The 16,162-nt window shown below is 42.7% G+C and overlaps 1 protein-coding gene across 3 annotated transcripts in view; it reads left to right on the top strand.

Annotated features, from left to right (window-relative positions):
- ERICH6B (glutamate rich 6B) overlaps window positions 1-16,162 on the top strand; it is a 353,852-nt gene that overhangs the window by 288,019 nt on the left and 49,671 nt on the right. For 2 of the 3 annotated variants that reach the window (XM_029602896.1, XM_029602895.1), the window contains one exon: window positions 4,602-4,830. The exons of the other annotated variant lie outside the window; for it this stretch is intronic. In XM_029602896.1, coding sequence (XP_029458756.1) covers window positions 4,602-4,830 — 229 coding nt within the window. The remainder of the gene's footprint in view (window positions 1-4,601; window positions 4,831-16,162) is intronic. 3 annotated transcript variants of the gene reach the window in all.

Raw genomic sequence — 16,162 nt, forward strand, 5'->3', positions numbered from 1 at the left:
AGCAGGAAGGATACTATTAAGGTTGCTGGTGATATTAAGTCTTTTTGAGAAGACTCTAGCAAATTCAAAATATCCAACCGTGGAATATCCATTGGTGTTATAATTTGGAAACCCTCTTAGTCCGAAGAAGTCTTCTTAAAGGGTGGTATATAGTATACTCTCGAAGCCAAAGGTAATGTCTGCTCTGGAAGTTTTAATACTTCTAGTAGGTATCTTTTCCACATGTCCTTGGGTGAAACTGTTGGATCTTTAGGAAAGTTTATAATACGTAAGTTTTTTCCCCTGATCTTATTTTCCATTTGTTCCATTCTGTTAAGTGTCATCTGATTTTCTTTCATCATTAATTGATGAGTAGCTGTCAAACTTCTAACTTCAGTATTTACTTTCTCCAAAGAACTCTTATTTAAAGACACATCCTTCTCAATTGTTTCCAGACGTTTTTCAAAAGCCTTGCACAGCCAAAAAAAAAGGACTTAGTTGTTTAGATATATTATTATTCAGTGTCTGTATCGCCTCCCAAATAGTTTCAAGAGTGATAGAATTAGGCCTTACCAGTTCGGGCAATGTAAATTGTTTGGGCTCTTCCAACTGCCGCTGAACGGGTAAGCCAGCTCTATCCTCAGCGTTCTGCAGCACTCCTCCAAGCTCCAAAACCGAAATAGGGTCAGCCACCACTGTCTGAGTATACCTGCCTCCCTCCTCTTCCACCAAAGGAGCTGCTTCCTCAGACTTCCACATAGTTCTGTTCTGTGGGGCATAGTGATCTCATCAGCCTGGGCTCCCTCATCCAGAGAACTGAGGATGTGAACACATATTTTCTGGGCTACCTCGTGCCCATTTGAGTTTTCAGCAACATCGGGCACCCCTTTTATCCTCAAGTTGCAACGGAGGGACCTGTTTTCTAGGTCATCCAATTTGTCTGCCAAGGAAGCACATTCCTCCTGTAGCGATTTCTGAAGCACCATTTTGAGTGAGGGCTGAGCTGTGATTCTCCACTTCAAAGTCCAGCTCGTCAACCCTGGAACCCAGGGCCGAAAGATCCTCACATATCTCAGCGATGGATCCAAGTAGCTCTTTTTGGTGCTGTTTTAAGTCTGCTGATAGGTCAGTGAATCAACCACGGAGTTCGCTTCTTGAAGGAAAATCAGCGAGGTCTATTATTATTGCTGGATCGGGCGCCATTCCCTCTGCAGTTTTATCCCTTCCCCTGACTCTGGCGGGCAGGCTCGTTTCTTCTTCCTCACTAGCAGAGGCTGCTGCCATTTTACTAAAGGAGAACTGTTTAATATCGGCGGTTTTTCGTTTGGCTGCCATCGGTAGCTGGTAAGCAACTTGTTTTTGCTTTTTTTTTTCTCAGCAATCGCTAGGCTTAAACATTTTAATGGTTTAAATTTAGTGCGAGGAAGAAAAGCTCCGAAATCAAGCAGCCATCTTGGTTAGCATCACAATAGCGTCCCGTCCCCCCCCCATACTTTTCCATTTTATATCTTAAAGAAATAAATTGTCCTTAATGAATCACACAGTATTTGTAAAGAAGAAGCATTAGAATCCATCTTCAGTAATTTTTCAGGTGTAGCAAGAATCATAGCCTCGATTATTGAATCTTTCTTCAGTTTTAATAAAGATACATGCTGCAAATCCATTTTAAACATAAAAAAAAGCCTCAAGTCAGGTTATTACTTGCCAGAAGAATTTCTGTAGGTGTGTCTCCAACAATTATTTTCATCTTACCAAGAACTGAAAACATTACAAAAGTAGCTTGACCAAGGAACTTGCTGCCCTTCACCATTGCCTCTGGAATCAAGGATGCCAGGAGCAGGGTTGAAACCTTGAAGGTGTTGTACCAAGAAGGCCTACAAGGTGAAAAGAAGAAGGCAAGGAGTAGATTAAGAAAACACAACCTAGTGATACAAGCCTTGGGGTAGCCAGATTGGTGCCAACAGGCTACAATTCCCCAGAACCCAGTTGGTTTGATGCCTGAGGTTGGTTGTGTCCGGCTGCTGTCCTGCAAGATAAAGAGAAAACTAGGGGCAGGTAAGGGAAGCACTACCTAGAAAACATATCTCAAAAAACTAGGAGGACTAACAATATCAACTCAAAACAACTTAAATATTTTTAAATACAAGCAAAGTGCTGTAAACAAACATGCATAATCATTTGATCATATATCCTCTAAGTCCATTTTTTCTTCAGTCCAAAAAAATCTTAAAACACAGCACAGAACAGTGAAAGAATTTGAATAAAAAAATGCACAAAAAACTAAATGGCATACAATTTTTCTTTCCCATTAAACATACCTGGTCAGAAACTCTCAAATTCCTAGAATTATGTCTCTCATCTATCAAAAAATGGTTAACTTACAACAAACTAAGCTTAACTTTATCAAAAACCAAAATACTCATATTAGGAAATCCTTGTTTTGACAACATCCCCACCACAATTCAACATGACAATTTCACCATCAATATAGTAAAACAAGTCCATAACTTAGGAGTCGTACTAGATCCAAAATTAGAATTGAAATCCCACATAAAAACCCTCATGAAAAATTCTCTTTTTAAAATCAGATTATTGAAACACATCAAACCTTTACTAGATCCGGTTCACTTTCGTATCATGCTCCAATCATTAAATCTTTCCAGCATAGACTACTGTAACTCTTTGTTCTTAGGTCTTCTCCAATCCACCATCCGTCCATTCTAACTGTTACAAAATTCAGCAGCCCATCTCCTTCTTAATACTAATATTTACGATCATATCACTCCTGATCTTCATAAATTACATTGGCTCCCAATCAAATGGTGTGTCCAATACAAAACCCTAACTATTTTACATACCCTTATTTATGGTAATAACACCACTTGGTTGTCTGCTTCTTTACATATTTATACCCCATGTAAGAATCTCCGTTCCAAAAGCAAACTGCTCTTACAGGTCCTATCTCCAAAAACAACAAGACTAGTATCCACTAGGGAAGTACTTTCTCTATAGCAGGACCCATTCTTTGGAATACACTCCCACCTGACATTCAATTAATCCCAGAGACTAAAGCATTCAAGAAAGCTCTTAAACATTATTTGTTCCTCCAAGCCGTCCCTGATCTGTGTACCACATACATTTCTTACAGCTTTTATTTTTTTTCTCATGATAATTTTTTTAGCTTACATGTTATTTTAATTTTAGTCTGTAATGTTAGTTTCAACCATACTATGTATATATCTTTGTAACCCGCTCCGAACCTTGGAGGGGCGGGATATAAATACTTTTAAATAAGTAAATAAAATAAATAACCCGATTCATGAGTCCATATTTGAGAATTTAAGTCTCACCAAATAATCCACCAAATGTTTGCTTCATGGGATATGAAAGCTTCAAATAGGACAGATCAATCAGTTCAGCTCCATTTGTCCCATTTGAGGTTTTACAGCCCTTGAATTCTTGAAGATGGGGTGGGGAAGGGGGAATCTGAATGCCATCTACCCAGGATAGTAGAGACGCCATAAGGAAACAAAAACTGACTTGGATAAGGAATGATATTCTATAAGTTGTCAAACTTCTGTGGTTGGCAACTGGGATATAGCTGTAGCAGTGTAGACAGAAATATCTGGAAAGACTGAATGGTGTTTTCTGCTTTAATCTACTATGTGTGTTACTTTGTCCCTTCAAAGCACGAATAAGAGTCATGGCTGCACCAACACTGACAAAGCCAAAGAACATGGTTTCAATGAACTGACCCTGGAGGTTCCCATACCCCCAATCCTGCTACAGCAGGCCACTGCTTTGCCTCTCTTATTATGACTCTAGCCATTCCTGTCTCTTCCTCCGTTTAGGATGCAGACACTGAGGCCCAGCAATCGGCAGCCTCCTCCTGCCATGCCACAAAGTCCTGCAGCACTCTTGTACCTGACTCCACCAAACCAGTTGGAAATCTCAGTTTCTTCTCATGTCTGGGGTCCGATTGCAGGGCAGTCTCCAGCAATACCTGCCTGGGAAATTTCTGTGGCTACAAACAGGACTGGGAGTCAGGTCTAAATCAAGACCCACTGTAATCTTGGTTGGCACAGACTGCATCCCCAGCTGAAGTCCACTCATGAGAATGGGAAGACTGGCAGTGGCTTGAAGATCCATAGAGGGAAAGATAAGGGATTTTTCTCTTTTTTTCATCATTCTGTGAAATTCTGGGGAGCCAAAATATTAGGGAAAAAAAAATTCACTCCAGCAAGACAGAGCAGGAAAGCACATCTATCTAGCCATCTTGGAACTTCAAGCTTCTGTTTTACATTTAATATACTTCTATCTTGTACTTTACTGAAGCCTACAAGATATTTAAATGTTTTCAATATTTGATGTAGGATAATCTCTCTGCTTATATATGAAGGCAGTAATTTCCATTACTGAGTTTTTTTTTTGTTAATAATAATAAAAATGTTTCTTAAAATATTACAAGAGCTTTTTGGCCTTCAAAAACAGTGACTGTATTGCAGTGAAGCTCAAAAGAAGCAGCAGCTTATCCTGTATTTTATTGTATCTTGTTGCATGAGTTGTTGTCGTTTTGACCTATATGGAAAGGATTTTGTTTAATGTATGGATTCTCTGTATAGGGTGAATCTGACACCTACTGGCGGCAAAAGCTTTGATGAGAATGGAAGAACGCTCAAGCGATGGAGTTGGTGGGATTTAAGTTTTCATGTTCATGCACCACCTTTCCAACCCATCAATATGAAGCTAAATGCAAACATTAGAATTCGATTTATCAGACAGAATGAAATTTACTTAATGTTTTCTGAAAAAGAGAATATCATTGGTTTCAACGTAGGTGCCAAGGTAACGGTAAGTTTCTTTCAGCAAGGAATACAACAATATGTATAGTTCAGGTAGTTTCTTCTGTATAGGACTACCACAGGAAGCTTAACTAGTGGCTCAGTGTGGGTTCAATTTCTCGCTCAAATCTTCTGCTCCCTGGGTCAGCCAAGGCTGGAGATATTGCCAAGGCAGCATTTACCACTTCTGGAAGGAGGGAGTCATCAATCGTCGTGCAATGGCGACACCTAGTGGCTAGATTCAGGGCCCATGATTGCACAGTTTCGGAGGGAGCTCTGGATCATGACCTCTGACTGAGGAATGTCACTGAAATGACTGACGTGAAAGTAAGTAGGGAGAGGATATATAATAGAGGGGAAAAAAAATCCATGGGTAGTTGTGAATAAAGGCTCATGGTACCAGATCGAACCTCTGGTTCTAATTGAGCTGAAAGTACCAAAGGAGCCAGAAGAATTAAACAGGTCTGAAAAAAAAAAAAGAAATACCACATGAATGTGGGATAGGATTATTATTTTGTGCTTTGCTAAAACCCTCGTCAGTGAATGAATGTCTGAGTCTTCATTTGGGATTTAAACCAGATTTCATTTTGATCTATTTAATTCCTTAATTGCCTCTTGGACAGCATCTCGTGTGAAAATTATATTTACAGAGTTTTCCAGAGCTCATATTTAATTCATAAAGCATGGCGATTAAAATTCAACAGGGAAATACCGTCGTTGAAAGTTTTACTTGACAGTTCAGTTGAAGGTTTATCCAGTGACTGGTGTCTCTTTAATGTCATATAGTGCACAGTAAACACATCCAGCTTAGAGCTGGTAAGGCTGAAGGGGCAGACTAGTGAGCTTCATAACCCGATGGCAGGGAAAGAGTGGACTTCACAGCAGTATTGGACCTGATAAGATTTAATAGAACCAGGCAAGCATGCACTAAAGCTGATTGTTGGTAGCAGTAAAGCAGAGAATATTTAAAAATATTTTTCAAGAGGAGGAGGAAGGTTCAGTGCGTATTCAGAAATTAAAGCTGACCACTTCTGTTAACGTGGGGGAGGGAGATGATTCTCCATATGGTAGGATGCCCAGGAAGAGTAGGTTAGTTGAGATAAACTCCCAGCATTTTCCCTTCAACTCAGTGATACCGTACAAGCCTCCTATAAAGTGTTTGAATCTCGGTACACAGCCTATACTTGGGGAGATGGGAGGAGAACTGTATTTGTTCTGTCTAACTGTCCGTTACAGCTCAGAACATTACATTAATCTTCCAATGGAACACTTCAAAGTGAATTTCATAGTAATTAATAGGTACAGTATCAAACATTATCCTTGCCGGTCTAAGCCATGCCCACTTTAAACTACATTATTGGAAATGATGCACTCCTGAAACACGTTAAATTAACATATCCTCAGGATACAAGCTTGGGCATGATCTTCAGGTTGGACTAGGTAACACTAAGGTATTGCTGGGAAAAAAAAAATAAAATGAAAAGGAATGCATATTACAGATGTGGCTGTTAATAATGTCCTGTTTGAAATACAGATTTTATTATTAATCTTGTCACTTTGCGAAGGATTGCCTTCAGAGTAACCATTTATCAGGGGCTGTTAAAGAACATGTATTATGATCCAGGAACACTAAGGAGGGATTTGAAGATGTGACACCAACACTGACTCTCTCCTCCACCCCCTCAAACTGCTAAGAAATTTAATAAAACTGTTTTGTTAACCAAATGGTTGACATGTACTCCAGCTACAGCAAAGGCTACTGGGTACATTTTAAATGTCATAGATGGTGTTGTCAAATATGTCTGCAAGTCTGACAGCAAAGAATAGCACGGAAGTAACTAAACCTTTCAAAGGATATTTTGCTGTGGGTGTACTCCGCACAGATGGGGTAAAGAATTTTGACAATACTATACAGAATTACCACTGTACAAAGTGAAAAAATTCCATTAACCGCTATAAAATCACTGTTAATATAACATGTGTGGAAATAAATATACTATGTGAGAAAAGAATAAATAGCTCATTATGTATTGAATCATTCAAAAACAGAGCCCCCATTATAATCATTGTATTCTACTTATGTAGTTCTTAACTGGAACTGTTCTTTCAAAAGCTTTTTATAATTTCAAGTAAAACTTAACTGTCCAATGCAGAACTAACATTCAAAAGGTCCACTCACAGTTTGCTCTTGTATGTAGCCTGACGTTGGCCAAATTTTGAAATGACTATCAGGAAAGTCCGGCAGTTCTCAAGCAGTCAAACATCCAAAAGATTCCATTTTGTGAATGCCGACAAGAATAGACATCCATTTTAACGGCTCCCATATCCTGCAGAGTCCATTAATGAAATTGTTAGAAGCTGGAAACAATCATGAACATACTCTATTAACCAGTAGGAATTAGGATTGCCAGCTGGTTCCAGATTTCAGGACAGGTTGATCCAGTCCCGGTTTTACTCCACTGCATGCAGATACTTATAGTCTTGCTTAGGGAATGCAAAAGGGAAATCAGAATAAGTGCCAGCATGCAATGGGGTAAAACCAGGACTGGATCAACCTGCCCTGAAAATCTGGAACTAATTGGCAACCCTAATAGGAATGCTAACAACCAGTGACACAGTCCATAATCCGCTGACTGCTAAATGAGAGTATACCAGTCCATTTCTTCATTCAGTCCCTCAGGAGCTACTATACTTAGGGCCAGATCTTAAAAAATACGCGCGGGCATAGATTTGTTCGCGCAACCCGGCACGAACAAATCTACGCCTGATTTTATAACATGCGTGCGCAGCCACATGCATGTTATAAAATCCGGGGTCGGCACACGCAAGGGGGTGCATTTTGTGCGCGCCGAGCCCAAGGGGAGCCCCAGTGGCTTTCCCCGTTCTCTCCAAGGCCACTCCGAAATCGGAGCGGCCTTGGAGGGAACTTTTTTTACGATCCCCCCCAGCCCTAACTAAATCCCCCCCTACCTTTTGTTTCTGAACTTGCGCGCGCCGGCTCGCTGTGCGGAGGATTCGGGACCACCCCCGAACGGCCCGCCGACACCCCCAGAACCGCTGCCACGCCCCCAACCCCACCCCCAGACCACCCATTTTTGAAAGCCCCAGGACATACACGCGTCCCGGGGCTTGCACGCGCCGCCGAGCCTATGCAAAATAGGCTCGGCGCGCGCACAGGGGCAGATTTTCTCAGATTACATGCATAGCCTTTGAAAATCTACCCCTAAGTTTTGTAGATCCACTATTATTCCTGGAGATTTAGCTGTGCTTCTCTGTCCCCTCCCCTAACTGAAGGCAATACTTATTCTAAAACAGTCCACAAGAAAAATCATGATGGAATTCAAGGTAATGTAGTACAGTTGGGGCAGACGTTTTCCCAGTTCATATACAACTTTGATGTTTTATATGCTCATTTAGTCCAGTCCATATAAAGTTTAAGACATGGACAGATCCGCACACACACTACGAATGTAAATTAGACAATTTGTTACTTTTCTAATAACTGTAACCTGGATGCACTCATTCTGATCCAGCAGATGTATTGATACAAAAATTGCAGTTGTTACAAAGTGAAAGGATAAAGTCTTCTGAGGAGTCAAAGGCTACAGAGTCAGTCATCACCAAGTGCAGTACCCTGTCTCGGATATTCAAGCCATGAGAGTATACTATTACAGGCATGTCTTTAAAGATATTATGCAAAGACAAAACATGCCAGTGGCGCCTAATAAAAGATGCAATAAATTGCCAATATATCTATCTATTTAAGATACACACAGTAGCAGGTGGTTTTAAATGGGCCTTGTAATTTAAAGGTTGTTGTGGTCTGAATAAGTCCAGCTGACTGTGGAAGATAGATATCCATGAGCCAAAAAATTCCATGTTAATATTTTTACTTGTTTCTTCTATTCCTGGATGTCCGAACAGACAGCGAATCCTAAAGAATTGACTCATGGGGAGGCCCAATTTAAAGAACATAAAGTGATGACTCTGAAATTGTAACAAATTATTCCTGTCAACTGGTTTTCTAAAAACAGTAATAGAAAAATTCCCTCCCACAAAGTTAAGTTGAACATCCAAGTATGAGATCTGATATTTATGGCAGGCCACAGTGAAGTGCAAATTAGAATCAAGTGTATTTATTCACCTGCAAAAATCATCCAGTTCAGTCAGTGGAATTCCTTATGAAAAAAAACAACATATCATATGTAACGTAGACAACATATGATGTTACTCAACCACATCAATGTAGACATTCAGCTACTTGACAATTATGTAGCTGACATTAAAAAGGAGACTTCGTTACTTATTGAATGTGAGTTGGGCAACTCTGATTCCATGTGGACAGATTGCACGAGGCTGAACGAGAGACTCATTAGAGCAGAACTCCACAGTGTGATCATAGTGGAGTATATTAAACATAGCATGATATCACATGGTTTGAGAATAGAGAAGGAAACAATGTTATTCATTGAAGATCAATATTTCATTAATCGTTGGATAGTGATCTTGAATAAATGTGCACTCAATATAATGCTTTTGATTGTTGAGTAAGATAAGAAGTCAGTATCATCATTCAGCACTCCAGTGGAGCGCACTGCCATCTATCGGGCCGATACAGTACAGTGTCCCGGTGCACTGTATCAGCCTGGGTTTGGCCATGCATTTGACGCGCTAGCTTTACCACTTATACAGTTAGGGGTAATAGTGTGTTGAAAACACGCGGCCAACACCTCCCCCCCCCCTCCCAAAACTAATAGTGCCCACAACATGCAATGCATGTTGATGGCCCTTTAGTTATTCCCACGCGATCCAGAAAGCAAAATGTGCAGCCAAGCCGCACATTTTTTGTTTGTATGGGTTTTTATTAGAGTTTCAAAACCAGCAAATGTCACAATACACACAATTGAGACTATGAAATTCTCTTGTAACACAACATGGGCTACATATGTAACACAAAAACAAATACAAATACAAATATCATATCAGGATCACCATGAATCATGAAAATAAACAGCTTATTCACTTGCTCTTATACTTGTAACCAAATGACAAATAAAAAGAGTTGTTGGACCCTAGTGGCATTGTCACATTTTTGGTTTTTGTCACATTTTATCCCCTTAGAACCCATTATTATTCCCCTCCCCACTGCCCCATGATCACCACAGTACACCCAATATATTTATACATATATATATATATATATATATATATATACATACACTCACCCACCCCTCCCAAACCCCTCCCTCTGGTAGACACCATCTCTTGATACCAACTAGAAAATAGGATTAGAAATATACATAGAATTTAAATAGAGATTAAATAGAAATTAACTAATAGGACAATGGCAAAATAATCAAGCATCACAATCAGGGATAAATACTGCCAGAGTGTTCCAGTTACCGAGCACTTCAGTATTAGGGGAGAGCCCCCTTCAGGGAAGACTTTTTGAGAAAAGAAGACCACAGAGTCTCAAAGCTTGCCTGTTGTTTTTTAGTGGATGCCAAGATCGATTTTCGTTCCAGGAGATATAAGTCCAACATAGCCTCTTTCCATTCTTGCAATGATGGAATAGTCGAGAATATCCAATGGCGCAGGACAAGTCGCAACGCCACTAAGCGACTTTTATGCAGGAATTTTAGAGAAGAAGATACCGAGACAGTCGTCGAGGAGGCTTGAGAGGTCGTAATAGATGTGACTCCCAATAAGCAGAAAGAGCCTGACCTAAAACTCCGTGTCCATTGCAGGCTATTGTAGTTAAAAAGTTGTATCCAAAATGGTTGAATTTGTGGACATTCCATAAACAGTGGGACAATGATGCCTGAGCTTCAGAGCATTTAGGCACGCCCACCGAAGTGGTAATTTCCAGCCAAAACGCTCTATGAGGGTCAATAATAAGTTGGTGCAGAAGTCTGAAATGCAAGTCCCTCATGTCTGCGTTAGTTACCGCTTTCGGTACGATGTGAGTTGCCTGCCGCAAAGCCTTCGCCGAAACATCTTCCTGCAAAGCCCCTTCCCAGCGAGTAGAGCACCCCTGATATAACAGATATTTAGTAGTATCATGCAGTAACTTATAAAACATAGATAATTTGACCACTTTAAGTGAATTAATGTGTAAGTACCTCTGGAAGGGGCCGTTTGTGACCGCTCTTTGACATCGACTGTGACAAGAATGTATATAACTACGTATCCGCATATATGTAAAATGATCCGCATTAGTCAATTCAAACTTTTGGCAGCAGTAAGCAAAGGAGTGGACCAAATTAGTCTGCAAGTCAATAAACGGAAGGATATCCACAATACCCCTCCGATTAAGTCTCCTCAACGTGTGTATAGGAATCCCAGTTGGGAAATCCGGATTTTGTAGGAGAGGGAGGCAGTAGGACACCCTCCAGTCTAAATGCAAATGTTGTCTAAGGTACTTCCAGCATTTGCGCATTCCACTTGCTACTAAACCACAGGAGACATGAACTGGGAGACTACCCTGCGGAGAATGTAACCAAAAAGTCAAGTGGTGAGGAGAATACGCCTCCCTCTCTACTAGCAGGGTCTCAGATTCAATCCCATATCCCAACCATTCTCTCAGTGTGGGCAACAAGCAAGCAATATTATAAAACCTCAAATTGGCAACGCCCATACCTCCTTCGGCCTTGGGGGCCATCAACTTAGAAAATGCCAGCCGGGCTCGCTTAGGGCTCCAAAAAAATTTACCCATAATCGGATAGAAAGTTTTCACATCCTTAACTGTTAAATAGAGGGGAGTCATTTGTAAAATATATAGTAATTTCGGTAACAGGATCATATTCACCAATGCAATTCTCCCGGATATATATAAAGGCAATGCTCGCCAACTGTCCGTTTTCACCTGAAAAGTTTTTAACACTGGTAGTATGTTATAAGCATACCATTGCTGAGGATCTCTATGTATTTTTATACCTAAATATTTAATCGTATCTGACGCCCACATTAATGGAAAGTCACCCCAGCAGGACTGTAAGGAGCCTGATAAGTCTAACGCCTCTGACTTCGTCAAATTAAGTTTCAAACCAGAGAATGATCCGAAGATCTTGATCACATTAAGCAGCTCCAGTAAGGATTTACGGGCCTGAATAATCATCATCAGCATATCGTCGGCAAATAGCATCATCTTTTGCTCTATGGCCCCTGTTCGGATACCAGGGATAAGGCGGGATTCCTTGATTTTTTGGGTCAAAGGTTCCAAAGATAATATGTACAGAAGGGGAGACAGGGGGCAACCCTGCCTGGTGCCCCTTCCCAAGGTGAACATAGGAGACGTGGTACCATTGACACATATAAAAGCTTTGGGGTCCCTATACAGTAATTGAACCGCTGATAAAAACGGTCCTGAAAATCCAAAACCCCGCAAAGCGTCGAATAAGTATTGCCAAGCAACCCTATCGAACGCTTTTTCCGCGTCGAAGCTTACTAGGAGAGGTCCAGGCATCGATGTCAACTTTACAACTCTCCAGGGCAGCTAATAATCGCCGGATATTGGTCACAGGTTTACGGCCTTGTACAAATCCCGTCTGTTCGGAGGAAATAAGATCAGGCAATACATATTTCAACCTGTTAGTCAGCACTTTAGCATAAATTTTTACATCTTGATTAAGCAATGATATAGGACGGTATGAACTTGGTTCAGCAGGATCTTTACCCGGCTTAGGTAAGATAGTAATGGCTGCAACTTTCATAGTTTCTGGTAGCATCTCATGATCAATCATATAATTAAATAATGCAACTAGGGACGGCACCAACTGGTCTCCCAATGATTTATAAAATAGTGAGGTCATGCCATCTGGTCCCGGGGATTTATGTAATCTCCCTCCCTCCCCGGAACTAGCAGCAGCAGCAGCCTCTTCCCAACCCTAACCTCCTTCGTTTTCTGCCCTGGCGGAGTAAGGAATCCCATCGGCCGCAAGGGTTGACGTTCTTCTTCATTTTTCTGCGCACCGCGCTGCTCATTCCTCAGGCTGCACTTCTCTTTTGTTCTTTGGGCTGACGCTGACCACACTAGCATGGTCTCTTCTTCAGGCGCACGCACCCGTTGCGCACCACTTCTTCTTTCGGGCCACGGGGGAGGACACGGGACTGGACGAAGAGACCATGCCGGTGCCGCTGATTCCACATGTTCTGCCGCGTTCTGCCTGGGCTGACAGCATTTTTAAGCCCAGGCGGAGGAGGACCGGGGAGCAGCTGGGTCAGCGAGGGACCGGGAAGTGTGGCGACACACCTGTGTATTCTTGGCGACACACTGGTGTGTCGCGACACACCGGTTGAGAACCACTGCTTTAAGCATCCATGCATTCCTATCATTTATGTAGTACCAAAGAATCATAAGTCTGTGATCAACCCTGCTATCCAGCCTACAGTTGCTTCTATGGGATCTGTGTTAGAACCATTGGCATTATTGATCATTTTTTTTAAGTCAGCAGTCACAAACACATGCTCTTATGTGCAAGACACAGCTTTCTTTTTGAGAATTATACAGTCAATGCATTTGATCAATTAATCAGTCAATCCTTTTGATCAATTATACAGTCAATGCATTCTTCTTCAATGTTAATGTTATAACCCCCTTGTTCCTTGTAAACCGATATGATATGATTTGTATCATGAATGTTGGTATAGAAAAGAGTTAAAATAAAATAAATAAATAAATATCACCACCATGATTACTATGGACATCAAGGCAATCTATACAAATATACCACAGATTGCTGCCCTTGAGGTACTATCTGCTAGTATGGCTATAAGAGCAAGTAGTAAATACATTATGACGTGTTCATTATAGCATTAGCAGAGATTGCATTATTTCATAATTTCTTCATGTTTGGCACACAGTTTTACCAGCAAGTATATAGAATAGCCATGGGTTTTTTTCTCATGGAATTTCTCTATAACTGAATTGGATGATTTTTGCAGCTGAATAAATACACTTAGTTAAAATTTACCTTCACTATGGCCTGCCATAAATATCAGATCTTATTGACTTATTGAATGTTGCAGATTTATTTGCACTGGGAAAACTTCTCCCCCAATTGTACAACATTGCCTTGAGTTGCATCATGATTTTTCTTGTTTATAGTGGACTGACATCCTGTGTGTCCTCAGAGAAAGCAGAGTTGCTTACCTGTAACAAGTGTTCTCTGAAGACAGCAGAATGTTAGTCCTCACGAAACTCACCCACCACCCCGCAGAGTTGGGTTTCCATTACATGAGTTTTTTCTCCTTTATTATTTTATTTTCTAAAATTCTATATTATAAGACTGAAGGGGATCCTGCGTGGATGTGTGGTATATTGTAGGGATGTGAATCGTTTTAGGACGATTAAAATTATCGTCCGATAATTTTAATATCGTCTTAAACCGTTATGGAACACAATACAATAGAGATTCTAACGATTTATCGTTATAAATCGTTAGAATCGTGAGCCGGCACACTAAAACCCCCTAAAACCCACCCCCGGCCCTTTAAATTAAATCCCCCACCCTCCCGAACCCCCCCCCAAATGACTTAAATAACCTGCGGGTCCAGCGGCGGTCCGGAACGGCAGCGGTCTGGAACGGGCTCCTGCTACTGAATCTTGTTGTCTTCGGCCGGCGCCATTTTCCAAAATGGCGCCGAAAAATGGCGGCGGCCATAGACGAACACGATTGGACGGCAGGAGGTCCTTCCGGACCCCCGCTGGACTTTTGGCAAGTCTTGTGGGGGTCAGGAGGCCCCCCCCAAGCTGGCCAAAAGTTCCTGGAGGTCCAGCGGGGGTCAGGGAGCGATTTCCCGCCGCGAATCGTTTTCGTATGGAAAATGGCGCCGGCAGGAGATCGACTGCAGGAGGTCGTTCAGCGAGGGTTCCGGCGCCTCGCTGAACGACCTCCTGCAGTCGATCTCCTGCCGGCGCCATTTTCCGTACGAAAACGATTCGCGGCGGGGAAATCGCTCCCTGACCCCCGCTGGACCTCCAGGAACTTTTGGCCAGCTTGGGGGGGGCCTCCTGACCCCCACAAGACTTGCCAAAAGTCCAGCGGGGGTCCGGAAGGACCTCCTGCCGTCCAATCGTGTTCGTCTATGGCCGCTGCCATTTTTCGGCGCCATTTTGGAAAATGGCGCCAGCCAAAGACAACAAGATTCAGTAGCAGGAGCCCGTTCCGGACTGCTGCCGTTCCGGACCGCCGCTGGACCCGCAGGTTATTTAAGTCATTTGGGGGGGGTTCGGGAGGGTGGGGGATTTAATTTAAAGGGTCGGGGGTGGGTTTTAGGGGTTTTAATGTGCCGGTTTTGCGATTTTACGTTTTTTCGATTTTTTACGATTTTTCACGATATTTTACCCCCCCAAACGCAACAATACGATTCCCTCCCCCTCCCAGCCGAAATCGATCGTTAAGACGATCGAGGACACGATTCACATCTCTAGTATATTGCATGCATGAGCATGGTCAATGAGGCTCAGTTAAAGTTCTAGAAAGTTAGAACTTGTGCATTAGTGGACCCTTGGCCAGAGGTGAGAGATGGTACCACCCACTGGAAGGAGCCCCACTGGGCCTCACCGTCAGGAGGCGAGGTCAGCAGCAATGGGTGAGACAACCCAGAGGGTATAGAGAGAAGGATGTGGATACAGAATAGGTCTCCCTAGTGGTGAGGAGCTGGGCAAAGCCCGAGGCATGGAGCCCAAGTATGGAAAAGTGCAGAGAGAAGGCTTCCCCAGGGATGGAGCCATGGAGCATATCAGCACTGGAGATATGACGTAGGCTTACCCAAGGAGCGGGGAAGCCCAGGGATCTCTAGAAGTGAGAGAGGACACTACCCCTGGGGAGCAGGGGAGTGCGGTACAGTCTATGAGATGCTGCAGGACGCTACCCCGGGGGAGCAGGGCGTAGTCACTGGGATATACAAGGCGCTACCCCGAGGAACGGGAAAGCGCGGCATAGTCACAAGATAAACAATGCGTTGCCCCAAGGAGCAGGGGGCAATGGCCCGCAGAGCAGGGTACATCTATGTTGGTCTCCACGAAGCAGAGTAGGAAGGCAATGGCCCGCTGGGCGGGGTACACCTACTTTGAATCTTCACAAGCAGAGTAGAGCGGTAATGGCCGGTGGAGCGGGATACACTAATAGTCTTCGCGAGGAGGGTGGTTCCGGGAGCAACCCTGAGGAACAGGGGAGCTGGTAAGCAGAGTTCGAGGTGCAGGGCCCTCTGAGGAACGGATAGCCAGAGACAGGACCAGGGCCACCGAGGAGTGGGTACCCGAGAGTGTCTCTCGCCGGGAAGAGCAGGAACCAGGAACCAACGTCCATAGCGATCAGCAGGATTCAGCAAGGAAGGAA

Source organism: Rhinatrema bivittatum, chromosome 5 (genome assembly GCF_901001135.1).
Source record: "Rhinatrema bivittatum chromosome 5, aRhiBiv1.1, whole genome shotgun sequence".
NCBI lineage: Eukaryota > Metazoa > Chordata > Amphibia > Gymnophiona > Rhinatrematidae > Rhinatrema > Rhinatrema bivittatum.